General features: G+C 42.3%; 1 protein-coding gene across 1 annotated transcript in view; it reads left to right on the top strand.

The window, feature by feature from the left end:
* Positions 1-1,313: 1,313 nt before the first annotated feature.
* snrnp200 (small nuclear ribonucleoprotein 200 (U5)) overlaps positions 1,314-26,156 on the top strand; it is a 39,239-nt gene continuing 14,396 nt past the window's right edge. The window contains exons 1-28 of the mRNA XM_078565504.1: positions 1,314-1,420; positions 2,789-2,952; positions 3,932-4,103; positions 4,718-4,910; positions 6,625-6,680; positions 7,115-7,213; positions 7,522-7,674; positions 7,904-8,003; positions 8,801-8,937; positions 9,056-9,139; positions 10,368-10,541; positions 12,606-12,743; positions 12,891-13,046; positions 14,999-15,169; positions 15,524-15,717; positions 16,095-16,218; positions 18,496-18,645; positions 19,120-19,230; positions 20,591-20,722; positions 20,910-21,098; positions 21,289-21,486; positions 21,769-21,921; positions 22,562-22,642; positions 23,254-23,337; positions 23,577-23,683; positions 24,936-25,054; positions 25,364-25,518; positions 25,755-25,944. Of these exons, the coding sequence (XP_078421630.1) occupies positions 1,376-1,420; positions 2,789-2,952; positions 3,932-4,103; positions 4,718-4,910; positions 6,625-6,680; positions 7,115-7,213; positions 7,522-7,674; positions 7,904-8,003; positions 8,801-8,937; positions 9,056-9,139; positions 10,368-10,541; positions 12,606-12,743; positions 12,891-13,046; positions 14,999-15,169; positions 15,524-15,717; positions 16,095-16,218; positions 18,496-18,645; positions 19,120-19,230; positions 20,591-20,722; positions 20,910-21,098; positions 21,289-21,486; positions 21,769-21,921; positions 22,562-22,642; positions 23,254-23,337; positions 23,577-23,683; positions 24,936-25,054; positions 25,364-25,518; positions 25,755-25,944 (3,829 nt within the window). The 5' untranslated portion in view covers positions 1,314-1,375. The remainder of the gene's footprint in view (positions 1,421-2,788; positions 2,953-3,931; positions 4,104-4,717; positions 4,911-6,624; positions 6,681-7,114; positions 7,214-7,521; positions 7,675-7,903; positions 8,004-8,800; positions 8,938-9,055; positions 9,140-10,367; positions 10,542-12,605; positions 12,744-12,890; positions 13,047-14,998; positions 15,170-15,523; positions 15,718-16,094; positions 16,219-18,495; positions 18,646-19,119; positions 19,231-20,590; positions 20,723-20,909; positions 21,099-21,288; positions 21,487-21,768; positions 21,922-22,561; positions 22,643-23,253; positions 23,338-23,576; positions 23,684-24,935; positions 25,055-25,363; positions 25,519-25,754; positions 25,945-26,156) is intronic.

The raw sequence follows: 26,156 nt of genomic DNA on the forward strand, positions 1-26,156 counted from the left end.
CCCCTTCACTTCCTCTCTCCTCACCGTCCAAGGGCCCAAACACTCCTTTCAAGTGAAGCAGCATTTCACTTGCATTTCCCCTAACTTAGTCTACTGCATTCGTTGCTCCCAATGCGGTCTCCTCTACATTGGAGAGACCAAACGCAAACTGGGCGACCGCTTTGCAGAACACCTGCGGTCTGTCCGCAAGAAAGACCCAAACCTCCCTGTCGCTTGCCATTTTAACACTCCACCCTGCTCTCTTGCCCACATGTCTGGCCTTGGCTTGCTGCATTGTTCCAGTGAAGCCCAACGCAAACTGGAGGAACAGCACCTCATCTTCCGACTAGGCACTTTACAGCCTTCTGGGCTGAATATTGAATTCAACAACTTTAGATCTTAAACTCCCTCCCCCCATTTCCGTTTCTTCCCCCCTCCTTTTGTTTTTTCCAATAATTTATATAGATTTTTCTTTTCCCACCTATTTCCATTATTTTTAAATCTATAACTGTAATACCCTGTCAGTCTTTCCACCCCACCCCACCCCACCCCGACTAGAGCTGTACCTTGAGTGTCCTGCCATCCATTCTTAATTAGCACATTCTCTTAGATAATATCACCACCTTTAACACCTCTCTGTTCCTTTGTCTGTGACATCTTTTGATTATCTGCTCCTATCACTGCCTGCTTGTCCCTACAACCACCCCCCTCCCCCAACTTCTCCCCCCCCCCCCCCCCCCCCACTATTTCACCCCTCCTAACTATACTCAGTTCTGCTGAAGGGTCACGATGACTCGAAACGTCAACTCTTTTCCTCTCCGCCGATGCTGCCAGACCTGCTGAGTTTTTCCAGGTAATTCTGTTTTTGTTTTTGACTTTGTGTCTCCTGCCTGAAGTTGCACTCAGGACAAGTCTCCAGCTAATCCGGGACAAGCAATGTCACTCAGATAGCTTAATTCGTGTTATTCACAAAGAACCGGAGGCAGGATAAAATAATCGCAGTCCAACTTAATTTCCAATAACCCCGCCACCCCCTTTCACCTCCCTCCCCCCCACCCCCGGGGGTCCCGCAAATGGTGGGACGGCGTCTAAAATGGCGGTCGAGTGAGCGGTAACAACCTGTTCATAGTCAGGAGCGGGGCCATTATTCTGCCCACAGAACGATTAAAAAAAAAACAATCTTGGCCACGCAAACCCTCCTCATTCATCAACGGGGGAGGAGGGGAAAAAAAGGACTCACGAATGTGAAGTGATGTCGGTCCGAGGACGGCGCGTTTTCCTCCACCTTTGACAGGCCCGTTGCCATGGAGACCGCCCCGGTGCTCACCCGGAAGCGGAAGCCGCTGCCGCCGGAGGTCAGGTTCCAGCGCCATCGGGCCGAAACAGAGCTGCAGTCATGGCGGATGTCACTGCTCGGAGCCTGCAGTACGAGTACAAAGCGGTGAGTGAGGCCGGTGCCGGTGGGATGTTTGCGCCGGGTTTGAAGCCGGGGGCTGGCTGGCTGGGGGAATTGGGTGCCGGTTCGCCCTGCCTGATCGAAATCGGGCGAGCAGGATGGTCGGGGTTCAACGAGAGTGCAGGGCTGAGGCCTGGTTTTGATGGGCTAAGGCTAGGCGTTGAGTTGGTGCTGAGGTTCGCTGGGAAATTTGGCGTGGATGCCTGTCCCAGTATACTCGCAAATGTCAACAAGGAAAGAACCGTGTTGTAATTGCGGGAAATCGAGTTGTATTTCCTGGAAGTTAGATGGTTAAGAGGTGATTTGATCCACGTTTTGAAGATAATAAGGGGAACTGGCAGGGTCGGTGGAGAGAAACTATTTCTACTGGTTGAGGAGTCGAGGACTAAAAATTAGAGCCAGACCTTTCAGGAGTGAGGTTAGGAAGCACTTGTATACGCAAAGACTGATAGAAGTTTGGGACCCTCTGAAACAATTGATTGATCGGTTAATTTTAAACCTGAGATCGATAGATTTTTCTCACCCAAAGGCAGGTAGATTGGGTTACGTTTTGCTTTGCATATTAGATGTAAGGACGAGATTCATGAGGGGTCAAATTAAACATGGAGAGTTACAAAGAATTATTTATAAAGTCTATGTACTTTGGATTTGTAGTATTTTGTTTAAATTGTAAGAGAATTCAGGGCAAAAACAATTCTTGAAACCATCAAAAAGAACTTTCTCTCTTACTTGTAATCATTCTATTCTGGAATTCTCTCCCACAGGCCTTGTTGGTCCCCTACTTAAACATGCACAAAATTTGTACCCCATCCCCATCCAAAACAAAAACAAGCAGAAAATGCTGGAAAAACTCAGCAAATCTGAAAGCATCTGTGGCAAGAGAAACATAGTTGATATTTCGAGTCCGTATGACCCTTCTTCATTGGGATTCAAAACGTTAGCTCTGTTTCTCTCTCCACAGATGCTGTCAGACCTGCTGAGTTTTTCCAGCATTTTCTGTTTTTGTTTCAGATTTCCAGCATCTGCGGTATTTTGCTTTTATACGAAAACAAGCAGAATTGAGGCCATCTGGAGCCTTCAATTCTGTTTCTAAACGATGAATGTAGCTCCTTTTTGAAAATGCTAACTGACACTGAGCCACCTATCTTCTCCCAGCGTTTGTTTTATACATTCAGCAGCTTGGGAGGGGCTGAGGGCAAGTTTCGAATAATTCCCAACTTTGCTCGAGGATTGTGAGTTTTGTGCAGCTTTATATATAAATGGAGTTGCTGATATTGGCTGCAGGTTTGTTTAACCTGCTGTACATCAAGATAAAATTAGGTTTTTGCTTTAATTCCTTGTTTCTTATTGCAGAACTCCAACCTTGTATTGCAAGCAGATCGCTCACTGATCGATCGAACAAGGCGAGATGAACCCACAGGAGAAGTGCTGTCACTGGTTGGAAAGCTGGAAGGATCCCGAATGGGAGACAAAGCTCAGAGGACAAAACCACAGTTGCAGGAGGAGAGACGAGCAAAGTAAGGACAACATGTATTGCCAACATCACAGTTTATTTGGAATTAGGAACATTGTTATACCAATAATACAAAAACAAATACATCTTTATATGCTGAAAGCATTGATTCTGAATGGTAAAATGTATCAGATTAAATACTGGAAAATATACTGTGAGGATTGGTCAATCTGAATGACTGAAAATATTTTTGCTCAAAGAAATTCAATATTTTTAACGCTTTAAAAGTAAAGTTAGGAAACAACCAACTGAATTCTGAGTTTATTAAATTAATAATTACACCTTATCGATCCACCTTACTCAGACACTACATTAAATGGGAGGAAAGAGCTGCCTTCGGCACATTCCATGCTTTACTGTAGGCAATAATATGAGCATCCACTAGCATTTGAATCGAGACATTATGTCCTATCCACCACATTCCAGACATTGCACTTTGCTCCAAATGCAAAAGAATTTTGGAGGTTCAGAACAAAAAACAGGTTATCTGGTCATTCATAGGATAGACAGATTTTTGGTGTCTCAAGGAATCAAGGGATTTGGGGAGCAGACAGGAAAGTGGAGCTAAGCCCACAATAACGACATGTTTCGGAAAGTTGTTTATTGGTTATCAGGTGCTCTGGGCACAATCTGAATGGCATGCTAAGATGCAGTATAAATACCACTTTTTCTTTATCTGGCATAACAGCTCTATTTAAATAAAACTGCAATTACCTCTGTACAATGCCATGAGAAATCCATTAACAATAAATGTGGCGTAAAATTATGGGAGGTTTGCAGTTGAGCCTGGAAAATTTCAGTATTTTATAGCTTTCCATTTGGTGTGGAGGAGAGCATATCTAATCAGATTATTTGGCCAATTTGCCCTGCCCTGGAAGCTAGATGGTTTTCCACACAATATATATTTGTGTTCTGGTTAAGTGTGGATTCCTGTTTTAATTCCTTTGCCTGTCGTTAAAATGTTTGAGTTCTTCGTCATGCAGGAGGAGAAAGCGTGATGAAGACCGACATGACATGAATAAAATGAAAGGATATACATTGTTGTCAGAAGGTATTGACGAAATGGTTGGAATTGTGTACAAACCTAAAACGAAGGAGACCAGAGAGACCTATGAGGTGCTGCTCAGCTTCATTCAGGCTGCACTTGGTGATCAGGTAAGAGTTTCCGGGAAATACACCGGAATACTGCCAAAAGCTATTAATTTTATTATCCACTTAGTTTAGTCATTTTAAAATTGATTGCATCACACATGGCAGCAAATTATGCTAAGGGACTCACTCCTGTTCCTGTTGAGTACATCCTGGCATGCTCATTTTTCGGTACTTCTACTTGCATTCATTAGTCTTCCTTCAGGTTCTTTTGCTCTTTGTCTGATCTGTACCACATGCTTAAACAAAGTTAATCACTTCTTTCCCTTGGCTTAATGGCCCTTGCTTTTTAAGCCTAAGACCATAGGCTGATCTGATAATCCTCAACACTTTCCTGCCTTTTCCCCATAACCCCTGATTCCCTTACTGATTAAAAATCTGTCTATTTCAGCCTATTCCATGTTAATTGACTTGTCTGTCCCACGTACTCACGCCAAAAACAGGTGCATGTAGGATAGACAAGTTGAACAATAATCGATCAATAATGTATGCAGAGGTGGAGCAAACTAGTAAATTCGTCACAGACAGTGAGGGCTATGTTACATTCACAATGTGTTCAGCTGTCGTTCAGATATGCAGTTGGTGCATTTTTTCTGCATTGATTGGGTTTTCTTTACTAGCCACGTGATATTCTCTGTGGAGCAGCAGATGAGGTCCTTGCCGTGCTGAAAAATGATAAACTGCGTGACAAAGAGCGACGGAAGGAGATAGAAATGCTCCTGGGACAGTTGGAGGATACTCGTTACCACGTGCTGGTAAATCTGGGAAAGAAAATCAGTGACTACGGAGGAGACAAAGAGGTGCAGAATATGGGTATGTAGGACCCAAACTTCAGGGTTAAAACGGACAAGGAGGGGACTGTGTTTTTAAAAAATGATTGCCGCGTCAGTAGGTCAATGAAATGCTTTTTAAAGTACTGATTATTTTGGGTGGTCTCTTTATTATCTTCACTCCCTGCTTCTTCTCCCAACCCTACCTCGGATATGTTGAAATATTTTCTCCCTTTCTGCATGTGAAAGAGTTCCTTCCATTTCATATTTCTGTCAACATCACGACACAGATAGCAGTTTGAAAAAGTGTGAGGCTTATGTTGAGGTGTTTGTTTCTTTCTCCTTGTCTGTGGAAAGAATCTTACCCACAGGGTGGCCTCCCCTCACCGTCCAGTTGATTATGTGAGATGTATCACAGTGTCTCCTACCAATGCAATATGGCCGTCAGTGCATGTGCACTGGTCCGTGCGCACATCACTCTGCTGCGCCCAAAACATGGGTTTTGAAGGTAGAAAATGTATGTAGGTCTTAACGTCATGAGTTTTTAAAATATTTTATAACTACGGGTGAATGACAGCAAAATGATTAGATAATTACATTTCCACTAACGATGTTCAAACAGCACGGGCACCAAACAGTAGCTGCATTCTCACCACAACTGTTCAGACTCCCCCTCTCAATATTTTAACTGTGTCGAATAATTGTCAAAGAGCCATCATTAACAATTCATAAAAGAGACAGGAAAAATATTGCTGGTGCTGCAACTAGGAAAAAGGAGATACAATGTTCTCACGGCTGCCTGAGTCTGTAAACCAGTAGACGTGGCGGAGAAACAGTCGAACTGCACACGCAAGCGCAGCCCAAGATCTATTTTCTATTTTAATGTTTAAAAATAGCCATTTCTGTCATGTGCTACATGAGCCTTCTTCCCACAGCTGCTTTTGTGGAGTAATTAATGTGCTGTTATTTAAAACTGCAGTCTCTAGGTCTTCTGCCCTCAGGGGGTACTTCAGGTCATCTTGTTTCTGTGTTTGTTAACTTAGTAGCATTTAAGTCTTTGGCTGCAAAATCATGTTTTCCTTAATGCTCATGCTGTTTTCCTTTGAGTAACTAATGCTATATATCTGAAGTTGGCACTTGTGGTCCTTGGGACAGGACCCTTTCTTATAAGTTGTCTTCATGCTCACATACAAAGTTTAAATCAATTTCCTAATAATTTGGATATATCTTAAGTTGCTAGTACTCAGGTGTTAAAGATTTCTCCACTAATGAGACAACAATGCGAAAGCGCTTTCCAAATATCAATGCCCACATTAAATATTTCTTTACCTGGGTTTTGACAACCAGGGTCGTGGTACTGGATCCAAAGATGAGATCAACTTCCCTGTTTGCCACTCAAGATCCCTGCTGATTAACTAGAGGCACTGTTGGTGTAATGATTTTTCTGTAATATCCGCATGTAAAGAAAACAAAATTATCCGTCGCGCACACTAGTTTGATTGCTTGGGTGATATTGAGCTGAGAGTGAGCCTTTATAATAATGAGAGACGGCATGATGGTGTTTATAAGTTGCAGTTCTGTAACCAGCAGCAAGGGCTGTTCTACCCATATACTCTTTTAGACCCTTTCTGCTATGTCGAGTGTGCTTCCCTCACCCTCATCCCAGTCCCTGTTCCTGAAGTTGCCTTGATAACACAGAAGTTTCCAAGGGAACTGCTTTGAGATGTTAGAAATTAACAGCATGCCCTCTTTTTCAGATGACAACATTGACGAGACGTATGGAGTGAATGTACAGTTTGAGTCTGACGAAGAGGTAAGTGAAGCAGCCTCCCAAATATTTTCAAACTTGCTGAAACCCCCCTGTAGATTACACTGTCCAGCATTGTTACTAAGATTAGCACCTCAGTGCCTTGACAGGAGAGAGCCAAACCATTCATTATGCTATGGAGTTTACTCATACTACATCATTATTGCATGGAAGTGCAAGCGTGTTGGTCATGTGGCATCATACTGAAGGGCCCCATCTGCTGCATGTGGGTGGGATGTCTCACTATGTACTGTCCAGCCATCTTACTCCACCAATTTTCATTATTGTTACTGGAAAATGTGCCCTGCTGTGGTAGGTTCCGTGAAGGGGGACATTTATAATGACTGAGGGTACCTGTAAACTATGTTTAGGGTTTTTTTTTCCAGATTGTATTGACTATTTTGCTCTGTTTGCTGCTTTGTTTCCAATTCCTATTTCAGGAAGGAGATGAGGATGCATTTGGTGAAGTGCGTGAAGAAGCATCAGATGAGGACACAGAAGGCGAGGAAGCAGATATCAGCTGCACACTTTCTGCTAATGTAAGTTCCTGGCATAAATATTGGTGTGTTGTGAGCATGAAGAGATTGCTGACCAGTGGCTGCCTGCTGAGGGGAAGTAGCTCAAATGAGTCAGCACGATTTCAAATGAAGCAATCAAGTTATGCTGCATTAGTGTGATGCACACAATAATAAACACAAACGGTGGGCACCACTAATAAAGTGGTATGTCCAAACCAAAGTTGTAGATGGCTTAAATAAAATTTCGGAGTGGGGTTATTAGTACCTTGTGTTTTGCAAAATGTTTACTGAGCAATTAAGTGCAAGAGTGCTGGTTTTTTGTGTTTTAGCTCGGTGCTGCTGGAGATGTGCTGAGCGCAAAGAAGAAAGACCTGCATCCTAGGGACATAGATGCCTTCTGGCTCCAGAGGCAGCTCAGCCGCTTCTATGATGATGCTATCATGTCACAGAAGAAAGCTGATGAAGTGCTGGATATTCTAAAGGTGAGCTCCAAGATGATGGTCGGGTGGCCAGAAGTGGACACTGTATTCTAACTCCAGGCTATCCAATGATTTAATTATATTTTGTCATACAACTTGCCCTCAGTGCCCCTAATTTTTAAAAAAAATCTTTAGCTGATTTATGTATAAAATGCCACTTTACAGTGTAGCTGAAGTTGCCTGCAATTTCTTTTCCTCATTGCATTTAAGCCTTATTTTTTTTCCTCACTAGACAGCTGGTGATGACCGTGAATGTGAAAATCAGCTTGTTTTGCTCCTTGGCTTCAACACTTTTGATTTCATCAAGATCCTAAGGCAGCATCGCATGATGAGTGAGTATCATGATATACATGTGGGTGGATATGAACAATTAGATCTAACACTTACCCCCATTATTTATATCCATTCAGGGCAGGCCTTAGAGGGATTCTTTTTGACAGCTCATACAGATTGTAACTGATGTTTGGAAACTCACAAGTCTCTTTGGCCTTAATCACCATCTTGGACTGAAGGTGGTGAAAGCATCTTTTGCTGCCTGCATGTGTCTGATAGAAAATGAGCCTGGGCAGCCAAAACCCAGCTCTTAGTTGACATGAGTCTCAAACACAAAATGGTACTAATTCTATACAAGATGTTAATTTCATTGAAGGACTTGGGCTGGTGTAGTCGTGGATGCTTTTCTGTGGTTGTGTTTGAGGCACAAGGCAGAGTGGAGAGAACCATTAGCCTTTGACTCTGACACTCGGTGCTCCATCCAGCAGAATAAATATGCCTCCACCCTGAGCTTCAAATTCTTTCTCTCAAAAAAGTGCTCTTCCAACAGCCCATATTCATCACAAGTAGCAGTGTGGTGTAAATGGACATTTTGATCAGTCAGCCATGTGTCACTGATTTCTCTGACTGGAGTGTTTAATTCTGCTACAGGGAAGTCTCATCTGAGATTTCTCCTTCCATGAGAGATTATGTAAAGTATGGGAACTCATGGCAGACCAAGTCGTGAGGTTGACTATTTGGGTGGTGTTTATTTGTTAGCCCAAAGTGGAAATAGGAGAGTTTTCCAGATGTTGTCTATGTTTTTCACAGCTGGCTCTATATCCTCACATGCTAACTGTTCTGTTTATCTTTGAAGTTTTGTACTGCACCCTGTTGGCCAGTGCTCAGAGTGAGGCAGAAAAGGAGAGGATTCAGAATAAGATGGAGGCAGATGCAGAGCTTTCCAAAGTCCTCTATAAACTTCAGGAGACTGAAAAAGAGGATATAATTCGGGTAAGCTGCAGAGGAGTTGTAAAACACACCAGTCCACACAATCAGCAATTTTACAAACTGGAAACTGATAGAATTTTCAGTTATAATCATCAAAAGATTTTCTTTTTCCCCCTCATAGGAGGAAAGATCCCGTAGAGAACGCGTTCGTCAGTCCCGTGTGGATACAGACCTAGAAGCAATGGATATTGATCGGGAAGGAGAGGTTAGTCTGGTCAAAAATCAAATGCTGGTGTCATTTAGAACAAGAGTGATGACGTGACATAGAATGTAAAATGAAGGCAGATAGCGCAGAGATCAGTGATAGGACAACTTTTGAAGAGAGATCTGTAGCTTGTGAAAGTGGGATGAATTGATTTTAAATTTAGTGTGGAGTGCAGTGAATTACATTAAATCGAAAACATGTTCAGCTGACATCAATCCCGGCTAAGGATGGCACGATTTCTCTGACTGTCTCAAGCCGGAGAGAGGGAGAAAGAACAGTTAATTCGGGTTACTGTTCTTGATTGCTGTTCTGCAATTACTCATACTCATAAAGCCCTGATTTCGAATGGGTTTGAGATCAGGCAATGAAGAATGACTATTTTGTGAGATACCAGACTTAATTGGGACGCATGAATATTCAAAGTCATCAAGAAGTTTCTCAGCATTAAAAAATTGAACAGGAGAAGTTAATGACCTATATACCTGAGGTGATCTGATTGAAGTGCTCAAGATTATCACAAGCTTAAAAAATAAAATTTCGGAGTATAAAGTGAAATCAAAACGAAGCTTTATTCCACTCGGCAAGTATTCTTGGTGTAAAAAAAGGAGGCTGTCGTTGAATCTGACAGCGTAAATGGGTTCAAGGGCCTCATAGAGAGAAAAATTAAAATAATTTGTATGTACCCTAAAAAAAAGCAGAAAGAATGACATGAGTAGCAGAGATACAGGAGGCTTCAGTAAGTCAGCCTGCAGATACACAGAACCTCGGGAGCAGCACTGAGGTTGACACATAAGGTAGGTTTACAGCAGAAATCATTGCTTCTTTGATGGGCCAGGGCGTGGAGCTCTAAGCAATGTAAATATAATGTTAAGAGTTTACTTTTTTGTTCAGGTGAACTGTGGATTCGTGTTTGATGATGGTGGAGTTACTGGCCTTTCGATGCCATACTTGACAACACAGAGCTCTGAGGAAGAACATTGTAAATAGATCAGCAATTGCTTAAGTTGTTGTAATCAGTACATGATATAAAGTAGAGTCTTGAGCTATCTGATGAATGTACAGTTGTCCTGAATATGCAGTAAAGCAAAGATTCTGTACAGCCAGTGGAATGTTTGATAAAGCGTTATCCTGTCTTACTGTGAAAATGGAGGACAGCAACTCTGAATGTTTCCTTCGACAAAGTTCCCTTTGTAGCTCCTGTCATTTAGGCCTTTGTTTTCTCTTTTAGGTTCTAGCCCCCAGACAGGTTCTGGATTTGGAGGATCTGGCCTTTGCACAGGGGAGTCATCTAATGGCAAACAAGCGATGCCAGCTACCAGATGGCTCGTTCCGCAAGCAGCGCAAGGGGTACGAGGAGGTGCATGTGCCAGCCCTTAAACCCAAGCCTTTCAGTTCAGAAGAGGTGAGAGATCATTGTTAGGACCTAGGTTGATTGTTGTAGCGCTTGTGCATAAACATCAGTTCAGAATCAGCAGCTTGAGTTTCATTGCTAACTATGAAACAATCTACAGTCAGCATATTCTGAAAACAGTGCTGGAAATGTAAATTAAAAACTAAAAATGCTGAAGTGCATACCAGCTCGATCAGCATCCAAAATGGTCACCTGTCTTTTCTCTGCCAGATATTGGATTTAGTAGTTCCATATGGCATAGCGGATGGTAAATGCTGAGCTGCCCAAATCCCAGAGGGAAACTTGAAACAGCTGCCGCAATTCTGTTTTGCAATTTGCATTTTATTGCCAGATGCTTGCCTTGAATTCAGTAGTAATAAGTACATTGATGCGGACAGGTTGTTTACAAAACTAAATTAAACATTTGTTAATAGAAGAAAAGATTTAAGCACATACATAGGTCTGCAAATTACTACTATAATAACTACTAAATCCCCTAATTAATCTGACTCCCAGTTACACCTCTGTTAAGGCAACATTAAAAACAAATAAATTTCAACAGACCCGGGCAAAGCACACAATACCCTGAACAGTAATATTCAGAATGTATTTTCTTAACTTCGGTTCCTGTAGACAACAGCTTGATGCATAAAGGCTGGAGGCTTTTCACACTTGTTAGATCTTAGAATGCCTTCTCCCTTACACATAAACTCATCTCTTTTATACATATTTCTCCCTTTTTAATGTAAATTCCATTGTTCCCGTATGTTTTTGCAACTTCTCTCATAATATAAATATTTCATAGTACTCATATAATCAGTAACCTTTGGGAAAAATAAGCACACACTTTGGCTAGGCCAAATGCAAATGCAAATTTTCTTCACATTCTAAAACTTCTGCCATCTTTACATATTTAGCATTTCAAACCTAGCTTCCCTTTTGAAAACTCAAAAGCTTCAGACCAGCTGCCCCCAATTCAATTAAGTCCCCCACACACACATCCACACAGAGAAACTAATCCAAACCCCACTATCAACCTACCTTTACAATAAATCAAAATAATATTATGAAAATTATTATATTTTAATTTTCAAAAGTAACACATGCAGTGTCTCCTAAATAATTTAAATGCTTCTGCATACTATCTCCCATCTTTGTGTAGAGCTATGTTCTCATACTGGGCCCGTGCCAACATTGGCTTGGTGGAAGTACTAAGAGCTTTTCTTGGTAATTTCCCTCTGGCTGAGGTGTTTCCTCACAGTTGCATTAATTATAGTTTATTGAATGAGACGGTTCAATTGTATGTCTGATATGAAAAGAAAAAATACTAGAAACAGAGTGGGTTGGGCAGCACCTGTGAAGAGAGGAGTTCACACTTCGAGTGTGGACCCTTTGTCAGCATGGGTCCATGCCAAGAATATTAACTTATTTTTATTCATTCACGGGATGTGGGCGTCACTGGCTAGACCAACATTTATTGCCCATGCATAATTGTCCTCGAAGGTGGTGGGGAGCTGCCTTCTTGAACTGTTGCAGTCGATGTGGTGTAGATACACCCACAGTGGTGTTAGGAAGGGAGTTTCAGGATTTTGACCCAGCAACAGTGAAGGAACGGCAATATATTTCCAAGTCAGGATGGTGAGTGACTTGGAAGGGAACTTCCAGGTGGTGGTGTTCCCATGTGTCTTCTGCTCTTGTCCTTCTAGATGATAGCAGCTGTGGGTTTGGAAGGTGCTGTCTAAGGAGCCTTGGTGGTGGAGGGAATGAATGTTTGTGGATGCAGTGCCAAACTCCTCCCATCCCTCCACAGGCACTGCCTAATCTAAGTGTTTTCAAAATTTTCTGCTTTGTTTTGAATTTTCAGCATCTACAGTTCCTTGCATTCAAATATATGTTAAACTGAGCTGGGCAGCATAGTATTCACTATCATGCTGAGGTAGAGAATGAGTGCATTTTGGCTAAGTGTATGTTTGACCTAGATATGACAGAGAGTGCTCAGAAACCAGTGAGACTGTGATGTTGGTGTTGCTGTGTTTATATCTTTAATTATTCTAAATATTATTTCTTACTCTGTAGCAACTGATATCTGTAGAGAAGATGCCTAAATACACACAAGCAGCATTTGAAGGCTTTAAGACACTGAATCGGATCCAAAGTAAGCTTTGTAAAGCAGCCATGGAAACTGATGAAAATCTGCTACTGTGTGCTCCCACTGTGAGTATACGCTTAGTTATACCATAAATCCACCACAGTATATCCCTGTGGTAAGTGTAACAAATACCTTGAATTTGCAATTTGCACCTCGCTGGGAACACCTGGTTTTTAATTCTGAATCTAAATTATTTTTTTGTACACTTATAGGGTGCTGGCAAGACAAACGTAGCTTTGATGTGCATGCTGCGTGAGATTGGGAAACACATTAACATGGATGGAACCATCAATGTCGATGACTTCAAGATTATTTACATTGCACCCATGAGGTCACTGGTTCAGGAGATGGTGGGCAGTTTCAGTAAGGTGAGGATGGGCATACAAACAGCTTACACCTGGCACAGTCTTAAAAACAAAGAGTAGTTTGGTGGCAGCAACATTAGATGTGCTTGTGACTAAAATGAAGTTCTGCTTTGCATCATGTGTTGTTCTGGGTATGGTAGCATTGTAGTCATGTTACTGAGCTAGTAATCCAGAGGCCAGAGCTAATAGTAATCTGCAGTTCAACGGTGAGTCACTCCAGTGTATCAAACCTGCTACAAAATAAAAAGTCACCACACACAGTTGCAGCAGTTCAAGAAAGTGGCTCACCACCAGCACCACCACCATCATCTTGAGGGCAGTTGGGAATGATCAATAAATGTGGGCCTTGTCAGTGATGCCTACAAGCTGTGAATGAATGAATAAAAACAAATACCACCTATTTTCTTGGTCCTAAGCCTGTAGTTTTAGAATCATGTAGTTGCAATGAATACAGTAAAATTGGCGCGACAGAATACAAGACCATAATGGAGCCCGTCTGTTTTTTTTCTCTGTTTAAGTCATTAGACGAAATATCAAGTGGGCCCCCTTAGAATTGTTTTCTCATATTGGTCTGATTTTCTTGTTTTCATTGTTTATGGACGATTAATTAGCCCCCGCACAAGACCTGAGGAATGAAGGACATGAGCTCAGATAAAAGACTACAAGAAACTGGAGAGGCAGGCTGGCTAAGGTCATAGTGGCATTCGCAAAAAAGTGAAGAGGATTTCCGGTTCATTGAGTTGAGGGAACAGGAAATCAGCACGGTTGAGGTTGAAGATGATAGTTCAGTAGTATTGGGCGGGATAAGATGTAGGCTGTGAAGCTTAATAGGCCAGCGATGAGTACAGTTGGAAAGTCAAGTTTAGAGGTAATAAGTGCAGATAATGGATTTTAGTGGCAATTGGAGGCTAAATGAGAGGTATTCTGGTGATCAGTATACGGAATTTCATATTAATGCAGTCATGAGACTGTGTAATGTCTGGTTCAGCCTTAGAAAGTACCTGAGGAGAGATGGAGTTTGTGGCAAAGACATATTCTACCAGCAGCAATTTTTCATATGAAATGCAAGACTGTGAATGTCAGTTAGTTTACCAATAGGGCAAATTAAAGCCAGCTCATCTTGTTGTAGTGTTAACCTTGGCTCAGTTGTAACATGGTTTAAGTCCCAAACATATACTCTTAAGGTGACACTTCAGTGCAATATTCAGGGAGTGCCGCATTCTAATAGGTGCCATCTCCAGGTAAGATCCTGACTGCCTGCTCAGATAGATGTATAATAAATCATTTCACTGTTTGAAGAACATTGAAGCCCGTTGTCTGAACCTGCATTTATTCCTCAACCAACACGAGCACAAATAAACTGGTCACCATTCCATTTCTCACTGTGGAATCCTGCGGTGCAAAATTTGGCTGCTACATTTCTCTGAGGAGCAAAATGATTAACCTTAGAAAGGTGAAGTGCTTTGGGACATCCTGAGGATGCAAGACGCTTGCTCACCACAGCACTCAGTTTTTGTGCTCTACACACATGTTGCAAATAATCATTGGCAATCGGAACCATGGATTTTTTTTTCTCTCTCTCTCTCTCTCTCTCTCTCTCTCTCTCTCTCTCTCTCTCAAACCCTGGACACCAGGGATCAAGTTTCCCTGGTATGTAGGGCCAAGCTACTTAAAGGGTACAAAACAGAACATGCTGGAAAAGCTCAGCAGGTCTGACAGCATCTGTGGAGAGAGAAACAGTTGACGTTTCAAGTCTGTATGACTCTTTTATTCTTAAAGAGTACGTTGGCTGGGCTATTGAGACAGTCCCTGCAAAAGGACGTGCCTGCTTTGTACGTTTAAACATTGTGTATGAAGGGAGAGTCACTTTAGTTATCCTACTTGAAAAGGCTATGATATTCTCGATTTAGTTAATAACCTTTCTGACCTGATGATGTCACTCTGTTTTGTATTAGCGTTTAGCTAGTTATGGGATCAGTGTCGCAGAACTGACAGGGGACCATCAACTGTGCAAAGAGGAGATCACTGCAACCCAGGTGATCGTGTGCACCCCAGAGAAATGGGACATCATCACTCGCAAGGGAGGAGAGCGCACCTACACGCAGATAGTGCGACTCATGATAATTGTGAGTACACAATTAAGTGCAGGATTTTCTGATCTTTTCGTTCAACGTTGTTATATATTCCGCTTCTTGATTGGCATGAATTGCAGCAGTTACTGCCCCTAATTGATAATCCAGCTCATAGGTCATAGGATACCAAGTCACAAATTTCACTATTGGTGCTGCTCCTCTAAAGATGAAGGCAGAAGTATGTTGGTAGAGCAAAGTAAAGAAAACTTTTCTCTGCAGATAACTGCCATTCATGAACTGAGAGTGCTTAATGCTACATTAGACATGTGAAATAAAAGATGTGACCCTGTTTGATATTATTTTATAGACTTGCCACAAGCTTGTTATTCCCTGGCCTTTCTTCCTCAGGACGAGATTCACCTCCTGCATGATGATCGTGGTCCAGTACTAGAGGCGTTGGTTGCCAGGACAATTAGGAACATCGAGATGACTCAGGAAGATGTGCGATTGGTTGGGTTGAGTGCCACACTGCCCAACTATGAGGATGTTGCTACTCTTCTGCGAGTTGATCCAGCCAAAGGTCTTTTCTACTTTGACAATAGGTAATTCACATCAGGATCCAGCTGTGCCTTGTGTTTACACAGTGATATCATTAATATGTAGTAACAGCAGTTAGTAGAATAAGTAATTAGAAACGGGATACTTTATACCCGTCTAAATTGCATTTGGGATATGTGAAACTGTAACTGATGCAAATTATTTGTGGCTCAGTGCGTATTATTTTGCTAAATACTATCCAATTAGTCCTGCACTTCTTACAAAGAATTTAGGTTTGGCGGGGTGGTGGGGAGTCAGAATACTGATGCAAAACACCAATCCTGTCAGATGGAGGGGAAAAATGGAAAGCATGGTCTTCATGTAAGCAGGATGTGAATTGCCTAGGTGAAATGTTGATCCCATCCTGTGTGTTTCACCCCAGTTTCCGTCCCGTTCCACTGGAGCAGACGTATGTTGGCATCACAGAAAAGAAAGCCATTAAACGTTTCCAGATTATGAATGAGATTGTGTATGAGAAGGTGATGGAGCATGCTGGAAAGAATCAGGTGAGTGACCTCATCGGGAAACATGAATTGCACCCCCACTCCATCACTGTCCACCCTTCCCCTGTCCGTACTGCTGCCACACTTAGATTATCACTCACAGATAGGGCTGTGAAATGCTACTCTTCAATTTAGCTGAATGTGTGCAAACCCTATATAGACCTGGTTTCTGTGTCTAACTAAAGCAAAGCTGTTTGCTTGATCTTTAATTTGATGCCACCGACAATGGGTCAGTTGCCACAATTGCTGTTGTTGCGATCCCAGCTGATGTTACTGCTGGACAAGTCAGATCCCTAGGTGGAACCTGGCTTGATAGATCCTAACTTTTACTACTTGTTTAGAAACGTGGAGGGCAGTGACTGAACAGAGTCTGCTGATGTACTTTTAACAAAAGAATAAAACATTTATTAAACAAGAAAAAGATGAACTATATTATACCAATCCTTAACCTCCAACCACATCTTTACAGATAGGTACAGATTCGTAAGAATAACACAAGTTTAAAAAAATCTATCTTAAACTCTAATGTTCACAGTAAGTATTCGGTCTATGTAAACCAATTGGTGACTTGTGGTCAGACGCACCACACACTCCAAGATGAAGTGACAGATGCCACCCAAAGCAGATGCTATGGATCTCTCATCAACTCCCCCAGACGCTTGTCATACTGTGAGCCAATTGATCTCATGGAAACTCTGTCTTTCACACTATCGAGGAACTCACCTTGGAATATTCTCCCAAATTACACTTTTTCTCGGCCGTCTTCAACAAGGTCCCACCTCCAGGGTTTCGACCTCCCCTTCCGATGTTCCTCTCCCCTGGATTGCCACGTGCATTCAAGCATTGCCTTCTACGCACTTTCTCAGATACTCAGCCGTGCCAACAGAACACTGCTTCACAGGCCCGTAGAAAGGCGTCACCAACCTTGGCTGTCTCCTCGCATCTTCTGGCTTCAAGCCCACTTTGCCTTAGTTCTGCTCCCGCAGCTTTCTGTCTTTAACACGAAGCCTTTTCGTCTGCTCCTTACTTTAACTTCGCTGAACAGGATCTTGTTCTAGACTTCTGTCCTTGTCTTTTGCCTTAGCTTCAAGGTCTTCTTGGGACCTTTCTCCTTTTACTTGAGGAGATCCAGAACTAACTTGACTTTCACTGTTACTTTAACTTTAGAGCAATTCATCTAAGATTCTTAGAGTTATTTTGCTCCATAATCTGCTAGTATGTCCAGCTATACAGAGACATAATCACCAACTGAACGCAAACTGCTCTGTTTCTCTGTCTCCGTAGGCCCCCGCGTTGCTCGGCAACAGCAGTTTTCCCTACTTTGTTTTAACTTCCCTAAACCACTTCAAGGTCATAAAATGTCATTAAAATGCAGGAATACAAACAAACCCAAAGACTTGCTGACTCCATTCTAAAATGAAACCAAAACTCCAGGCTCCACCTTTCTAGCACACAGATAAAAAAAAACTATAAATTAAACTTGGGAATAAGCTACAGCTTTAAGTTTAAGACCCACCAATAAAAACATAACTCACTTAAAACTAACTCTAGTTCCTAATGCGGTTCACTCATAATTTTGTCATGGCAAGTAGCATAGATCTTCCAGTGCCACCACCTTCCAACCTGCGTTTGAATCCTCAAGGATGTTGTGGCCACTTATCCACCCTTGGACCTTTTAGATGAAAATCAGGAAGGCTCCCAGAAACAGTTTGAGCCTTCTTATGACCCAAGATGTTTCTCCAGGCATATCTGGCCTGTTTTCGGAGTGGTGAAAAGTTGCATTCCACTGATATGATACAAATTGACACTTGCACCCCCCTCCCCTCTCCACCACCACCTGCCCACCCCACCTCCCACCTCAGTAATAGATGTGGTAAAACGGTTATGATCGAGCAAGTGGTGCATGTGATTTATGTGGAGATGTTTTGAGGTGATAAGCTAAGACAGTTAGACAAGAAACAGACTCTTTTCAATGTCCTTTTGTTCCCATTAATCCTTGTATGTGATGGACACTGTTTGGCACTTCCAACTCACCTGGATTGTCTGCCAGCTTTATTCTCTAGGGAGAATATCACCTGCATCTCTCTTATAACGTTACCAGCCCTCTCTGTCCTCTTGGAGCGATTGTGTCTCCTGATTTTCTCCCGCCCCAAAACTCCTACACGGAGTGCCTCCTAACCCCTTCTTCCAGGAGTGTCCCTTCCTCAGGTTCCCCCCTTCTGTGTTTGGTTCTCTTTCCGGCCTCTGTTCAACAAGTCTAACATGATTGCTTTGTTTCAGGTGTTGGTGTTTGTTCACTCCCGTAAGGAGACTGGAAAGACAGCACGTGCAATTCGGGATATGTGCCTGGAGAAAGACACATTGGGTTTGTTCCTGCGAGAGGGCTCAGCCTCCACTGAAGTGCTGCGCACGGAGGCAGAGCAGTGTAAGGTACAGAGCTATGTTCTTTACCAATCTTTGTGGAATTTATACTAGAGTTCAGAGAGAGTGTTCCTTTCAGTGCGCTGCAGCACATCCATCTTATCCTGTATTCAAGAAATACTGCGAGTTTCCATGGGAGTTCTGCTTGCCAAGTGCAACTTCAGAACAAGAGCTTATATTTATATTGTGTCTTGAACATAATGAAACTTGCCACGGTGCTGTATAAATGGATCCATGAAATCCCTGGAAAAACAGAGTAAACGACGGTCTTCTGGGCTTTCAGTATCTCACCTGCCGAAGCTACAGCAGGCAAACTGGAGAACCCCAGTAAAAAAACACCTCACTGTGCCTGAAACAGAAAGGAAACTTGCAACTTAGAATCTTATCACTTCAGATAAACCTTGTGCACATTTCCTGCCTTTGTTTCAGATTTCTTGCACTGGCTGTATTTTGTATAAAATCTCTTCTCTGCCTCTCTTGTAGAATCTGGAGTTGAAGGACCTGCTTCCATACAGTTTTGCCATTCACCATGCTGGTATGACCAGAGTGGATCGAACGCTGGTGGAGGATTTGTTTGCTGACAGACACATTCAGGTAATGAGTTCTTGCATGGTTCCTGGGAGCTTTGTTTCCCTTTGTTTTTGTTGGCATTGTGTGTAATTTGTGTCAATCCTTTTTGTGTAAATGGTTCCATGATCGGAGACACAGAAAAGTTTTGGAGCAGTGCCTTGTTGTTCTGTGCCAGTGCCTGGTCTCAGCACTTGATTTCTTCCCAAAAACAGTGACCCTTGGTTGTAATGAGCACAGTGAGGCTCTAATCATTGTTTACCATTCACATTCCTATTGGATCAGCATCCTTTGTCCTGTGTACCTACCATAGCTGAGTCACAAACAAGCTGCTGCCTGATCTTTGCCAATCAAGTTTTCTCTGTTCTGTGCACTGAATTACCAGTGAGAGCAGTGCAGGTACAACATGAAGAAGGGAGCAAAGAACTTGCATTATACAATGCCATTCACATTTTTGGGATGTTCCAAAGGACATTAGAGTCAATGAAGTGCTTTTAAAATACAGTCACCCTTGTAGAGTAGGCAAATGATAAAATAAAAGAAAAGATAAAAGCAAAATACTGCAGATGCTGGAAACCTGAAATAAAAACAAAAAATGCTGGAAAAACTCAGCAGGTCTGACAGCATCTGTGGAGAGAGAAGCAGAGTTAATGTTTAGAGTCTGTGTGACCCTTCAGAGCTGCCCACGCACACAATGAAGAAGGGTCACACAGACTTGGAACATTAACCCTGTTTCCCTCTCCTCAGATGCTGTCAGGATCTGCTGAGTTTTTGCAGCATTTTCTGCTTTTATTTTGGGCAAACGTGACAGTTGAATGTACCCAACATGTTCCATGTAACAGCAATGAGACAGCTGTCCAGTGCAATACCTCCAGTGGAGAAGCACTTGCATCTACACTGTGCGAATCTCTTCCCCTGACCTTTGATATTTTCCTTATCCACAGGATCCAAACCAACTACTTTAAGTGAGCTCTAGTTCTCTACAAACTGGCCTGTGTCTGTAGCTTCTCAGTGTTTTGGTCATTGTACTCGGCCCAGCTATTGAACACTGTTGCTGTGTTTGACTTGCTGGATAGGTTACTTCTTTGAGTGAACTTAACCTTGAGGGTAACGGTGAAAAAAAGAGACCAAACGAATGCTGTCATGGACAAAACTTTACATTGGGAGAGAATTAATCTAAATCTCCCTCTATGCAATTATGCACTGCTCTATTCACTACTCTCTTTACACTTAGCAAAGTGCATGTCTCCTGTTATCCAGAACTTTCTGTATTGAATGTAAATAGTGTGCTACAGAAGTAACGATTACTTTTTTAGTATGGATTTTTACCTCTTAACATTGAGTTGAATGTATAATCCAAGTTTCACTTATTGTGCTTTGTGTTTAGGTGCTGGTTTCCACAGCAACTCTGGCTTGGGGTGTGAATCTGCCGGCGCACACAGTTATTATCAAAGGGACACAGGTGTACAGCCCAGAGAAGGGGCGTTGGACTGAGCTGGGTGCACTGGATGTCCTTCAGGTGATGTGACTTCGATCATTTTTTTTAATGATGTCTTCTCTTAACAAATACCTGTGAATCCATTTGTACAACATCCAGAAATCATGCTTGGGCCTACCACAATCTTCTGGTTCTGAATACTTGGTTTCCACTGATAGCTCGGTTCTGATTTGTTCACTCTTAAATTAATATGGTAATGTTTTTACAGATGTTGGGCCGTGCAGGGCGACCGCAGTATGATACGAAAGGTGAGGGTATCCTGATCACATCACATGGCGAGCTACAGTATTACCTGTCCCTTCTCAACCAGCAGCTGCCCATTGAGAGCCAGATGATCACCAGACTCCCTGACATGCTCAATGCTGAGATTGTCCTTGGAAATGTCCAGACTGCCAAGGTAAGAAACTGATGTATAATTGTAGTTGCAGTCTTGAGTTACCCTGGATATTATACTTCCAGGGCATCGGGACATAAAGTTCCACCCTGCCACATTGAATGCTGTCCTTTCTGGGTTGACCAGGGCCCGAGAGGTGAATGTTAAGGGACTGCTCGTAGAATCTGAACTTTCTAACCTTATGATTTTGCAGGATGCCATTAACTGGTTGGGGTACACTTATCTCTACATCCGAATGTTGCGAACCCCAACTCTTTATGGAATATCACACGATGAGCTGAAGAGCGACCCCCTGCTGGAGCAGCGCAGACTGGACCTCATCCACACCGCTGCCATCATCCTTGACAAAAACAACCTTGTGAAGTACGATAAAAAGGGTGGCAATTTCCAGGTAAGAGAGAGAGGATCTAACTTCCAACAGTAACCATCAACCTTTCGCCAGCTTCTAAAATAACACTTGGCGTAAAGTAAGGTTAAGAGAAACTTCAGAAATCTGATATTATTTCATCAACATGCATCCTCAACATTTATTTTTAGTTTTTTTTAGTTTATTTTTCTTTTGTTGTGAAGCTGATGGGCAAGTAAATACCAGACAGTGTACAGTGCTGACATTCATTCTGAACAGACACTTCGTCCCTTCAGTGCTCTAACTTGTAAATCATCTTGTGTGCAGGTGACCGACCTAGGGCGGATTGCGAGTCACTATTACATCACACATGAAAGCATGGCCACTTACAATCAGCTTTTGAAACCCACCCTCAGTGAGATTGAGCTCTTCAGAGTCTTTTCACTGTCCTCAGAGTTCAAGAACATCAGCGTGAGAGAGGTAAGTAGTTTGAACGTTCTCCAAGCACTGCAGGATTACTGAGCCCAGAATGACCATTTCCGACTGAATGGTATTAACAATGAATATGTTTTGTTGGACTCCCTAAATCCCACCAAAGTTTTAAATTCAACCAAGCTGCGAGTAAATATTGTCAAGATTAATACAACAGAGAGATGTAAATAATGCAGCATAAATTTTATCCTAATACTTAAGGGATGTCGGCGTTGGCAGCCCCCAATTCAAGGATGATGTCCACTCTCAAGTTTATTCTATGGGTCCTCGTGTGACTGAGCAGGCAAATTTTTGAACTGCAGATCTTTCGGCACATGGGGCAGGAGGTCCCAAAAGATAATGGGATCCAAAGTGCAGGAACCCACTATGTTGTGGGATCTTAACTAGGGGTCATTGCCCTACATTTTTAAGACTATAAGTTGATAGGTGTATGCTACCATGTTACCACAGGAACTCCATATACAGAAACACACTGAGAATGTGTATTGTATGTATTGACTCAGAATCTGGGAAACCGAGAACTTAGCGAACTGTTTTGCTTAGTATTGCCCTGAGGAAGTCCTAATGGCTCGGCTTCATGCATCATTATCTCATTCTCCTGATGTTTCACCTCTTATCCATCCTTCAGGAGGAGAAACTTGAGCTGCAGAAGTTGTTGGAACGTGTCCCTATCCCTGTCAAAGAGAGTATTGAAGAGCCTAGTGCAAAGGTAATCTGGCTATCTTAACCTGGCTCTTTGTGGATGTTTTATCTATACCCTGTATGAGCTAACTTGCTGAAAGTGGTAACAGACTATCTGGAATTTAGAGGTTGGTGTGATGGAAATCACGCCATTCAGACATTTGAAATGTACTCAATACCTGTCCATCACATACACTAAAGGCCTTGGGTCGCTAAGAAAATCACTGATAACTGGTCTGAACAGTGTTTAGAGGAGGAAAAGTTGAGGGTCGGTGGCAGGTGTGTGTGTGTGAAGTACCCTGTGACCATATATTGGTAGTATTGTTGTGACTTGGTAGAGTTTGCTGAGAGGTACTGTTATTGTGTCTATATGGGGGTGCAATAACCATATATATATGGGGGCGGGATTATTGTAACTACATGCCATGCCACAGGCAAAATTACTATTTTCAGAGGTTCTGTGACTGTATATTGATGCTATGATTATAGGGAAGAGGTGGGTTGCTATGGCTACATATTGAGGTTGCCGTGACTATGTATGTAGGGCTGGGGGTGCAGGTGGGCTGGTGGCTGATTTGACTATACATTCAAGGGTGCTGGCATGGTTGATTGTATAACTTTGTACATATTGTGTTTCAGATCAATGTGCTGCTCCAAGCCTACATCTCCCAGCTGAAGCTGGAGGGGTTTGCACTGATGGCAGATATGGTCTACGTGACTCAAGTAAGTGCAATAAAGCAGAATGGATTCAGTTCAGTTCACTAATCAGCTTAAATATTTTTGTTGTACAGTGGTATAGGAAAGCAGTAGTTTAAGTCTAATTGTCTTCTGTACTATTGTGTACTGGAGAAGGAGTAAAATTGATGCATTGTACATTTTCTTAAAAAATTAGCTGAGGGCTGTTCACTGAAGCCATCTGTATTGAGAGGATTTGTTAATTATCTTTTCATCTTATGTTTCAGTCTGCAGGCCGTCTGATGCGTTGTATATTTGAGATCGTCTTAAATCGGGGCTGGGCCCAGCTAACAGACAAGACTGTCAATCTCTGCAAAATGATTGATAAACGAATGTAAGAAACTTGCACTAAGTCATGTCCTGTTCTCATAGGTAAAGAATTATCAAGTAATTGCAGAAAAACAATGTAGCTGGATTATTCTATCCACCTATGGCCACTACAAAATTCTTCAAACAAGGGCTGTTCATGCTGGGAAATAAAACACTTTTCTCCATCATCAAGCCTCCCCCAGTTTGTACAACATGTGTGGGCTGTAAAGCCAAGCTTCCTCTGTAGTGTCATCATGGTAGCTGTCTCTTTGAATCAAAATATTAAGAGTTCAAGCCCCACTCTGGACTTGATCCTGTATTAATAGATTCATATTGCACCGCGAGGCCATTCAGCCCATCATGCTGTTCCAGGTTGACATTGCAGTGCTGCATTCCTTTCATGCTGCATTGTCAAATGCTATCCTTTTGATGTAACAAGATCCCTTCACTTCACCTATAGTTTGAAATACAGTTACTCACAGAGCCAGCAGTCAGACACTACTCTGATAAAATACTCTGGAGGGAGAGGATCAATGACTGGTACAAAGAACATCACCAAATGCTCATCTTGAGCATATTTTGCCTTCAACAGGAAGTGCTCATGGTGTAGGATAACTTCACTGTCTACATTCTCAACCAGGATCTAGAATGCCTTAAGATCCATGTATCTGTGGCAACAGACAGGAGAGAAATCAAACATTACCAACTCAATCCTTCCACACAGAAAGAAAAAAATTATCACTATGCTCTAGTGGATGTTGAAGATCTTGTAGACCTGTTGCTGTGTGCAAATTGGCAACCAATTAGTTTCCGTATGTACCATAAATCATTGCACCAAAAAAAGAGTAACTAGCTGTAGAATGTTCTGAGAACCTGACAAATGCAAGCTCTTTGCCCGACAATGTGCTTCAGTATCAGGAGAGAAGCCTCTACAGACCAGTGTGGCATTTTCTCATAGTAACCATTTGTGGTCTCTCTGTGAGATTCCCACATAATGCTGACTGTTGTTGTGGGCCTATGACCACTAGGAACTGCATCCCAAACTCACTTAAAGCTGGTAAACATACTTGCGTCTCCTCCAAATGTGAACCCAGATCCAAAAGGTTCAGCAGGTGTTTGACCAACGGAGGTCCATGTGAAGCTCCAAGTATCTGATCAATGCTGCCTTTAGCCATTGGAATTTGAGCTGTTACTTATCACTACTATAAGAGTATGATAGGTATTCTAGAACATGTATCAGTGAAATCCAGCAACTGATGATCTTGTATTTATGATAGGTGGCAGTCAATGTCGCCTCTGCGACAGTTCAGGAAGCTGCCGGAGGAAGTCATCAAGAAGATAGAGAAGAAGAACTTTCCATTTGAGCGACTGTACGACTTGAATCATAACGAAATAGGTAAGAACTGTGTATTGCACCACACCCACAGGAGATTCTGATATCTGTGCTGACAAAATTTAGGAGTTTGCTGGATGGTTTGTTTGAATGTGTGTTGCTGATGGGAAATCCTTTGTCGAAGGGGAGGGATGTCATGGCTGAGGTTGCACTGGGGGCAGGTTGAAGATTTTGCATTTGTTTTGTAACTTGTGAAGTGGCCACTGCAGTGTTATGCAGCCTTTCTGGTGAATTTAAAGCAGCTGCAGGAAACTGTTGGGAGCTGCTGTTTGACTTGGGCTAACAAATTGTTTGCACCTTTTTTCCAACCAGGCGAGTTGATCCGAATGCCAAAGATGGGCAAGACAATCCACAAGTACATTCACCAGTTCCCAAAACTTGAACTCTCTGTTCACATCCAGCCCATCACACGCTCAACACTGAAAGTGGAACTGACCATCACACCCGACTTCCAATGGGATGAGAAGGTAGAATGGAATAGGGCTCATCTCTGCAGCTAATTGTTTGAAGAAAATTCAGTTACAAGATATATGATTCCCAGAATTTTTATATGCAGCTGAGTGTTTACCTCAGGATCATTAATTATAGCTTGTTATTGAAAAGTCCCAATTGAGCAGACCAGTCTTATGGTGATAAATTTGTTCTTTCTGTGCTGAAGGATTGAGTTGGTAATGTTTGATTTCTCTCCTGTCTGTTTCCACAGATACATGGATCTTCTGAGGCATTCTGGATCCTGGTTGAGGATGTAGACAGTGAAGTTATCCTACATCATGAGTACTTCCTGCTGAAGGCAAAATATGCTCAAGATGAGCATTTGGTGATGTTCTTTGTACCGGTCTTTGAACCTCTCCCTCCACAGTATTTCATCAGAGTGGTGTCTGACCGCTGGCTGTGTGAGTAACTGTGTGTTTCAAACTATAGGTGACATGAAGGGAAAATTAGTGCTTTACTGTCATTCCATCTGCAGCAAGATCTAATTTTCTTCTATGTTCACATAGTCTGTTTGGCACCGATTAAAGATAACAGTCTTTTAGTGAGTCTGAATTTAATAATTGAGCCCATTTGAGAACTTATTACCACTGAGGTGATCCGAGAGTCGCGCTGA

The sequence above is a fragment of the Cetorhinus maximus genome, chromosome 20, assembly GCF_964194155.1.
Source record: "Cetorhinus maximus chromosome 20, sCetMax3.hap1.1, whole genome shotgun sequence".
Taxonomy (NCBI): domain Eukaryota; kingdom Metazoa; phylum Chordata; class Chondrichthyes; order Lamniformes; family Cetorhinidae; genus Cetorhinus; species Cetorhinus maximus.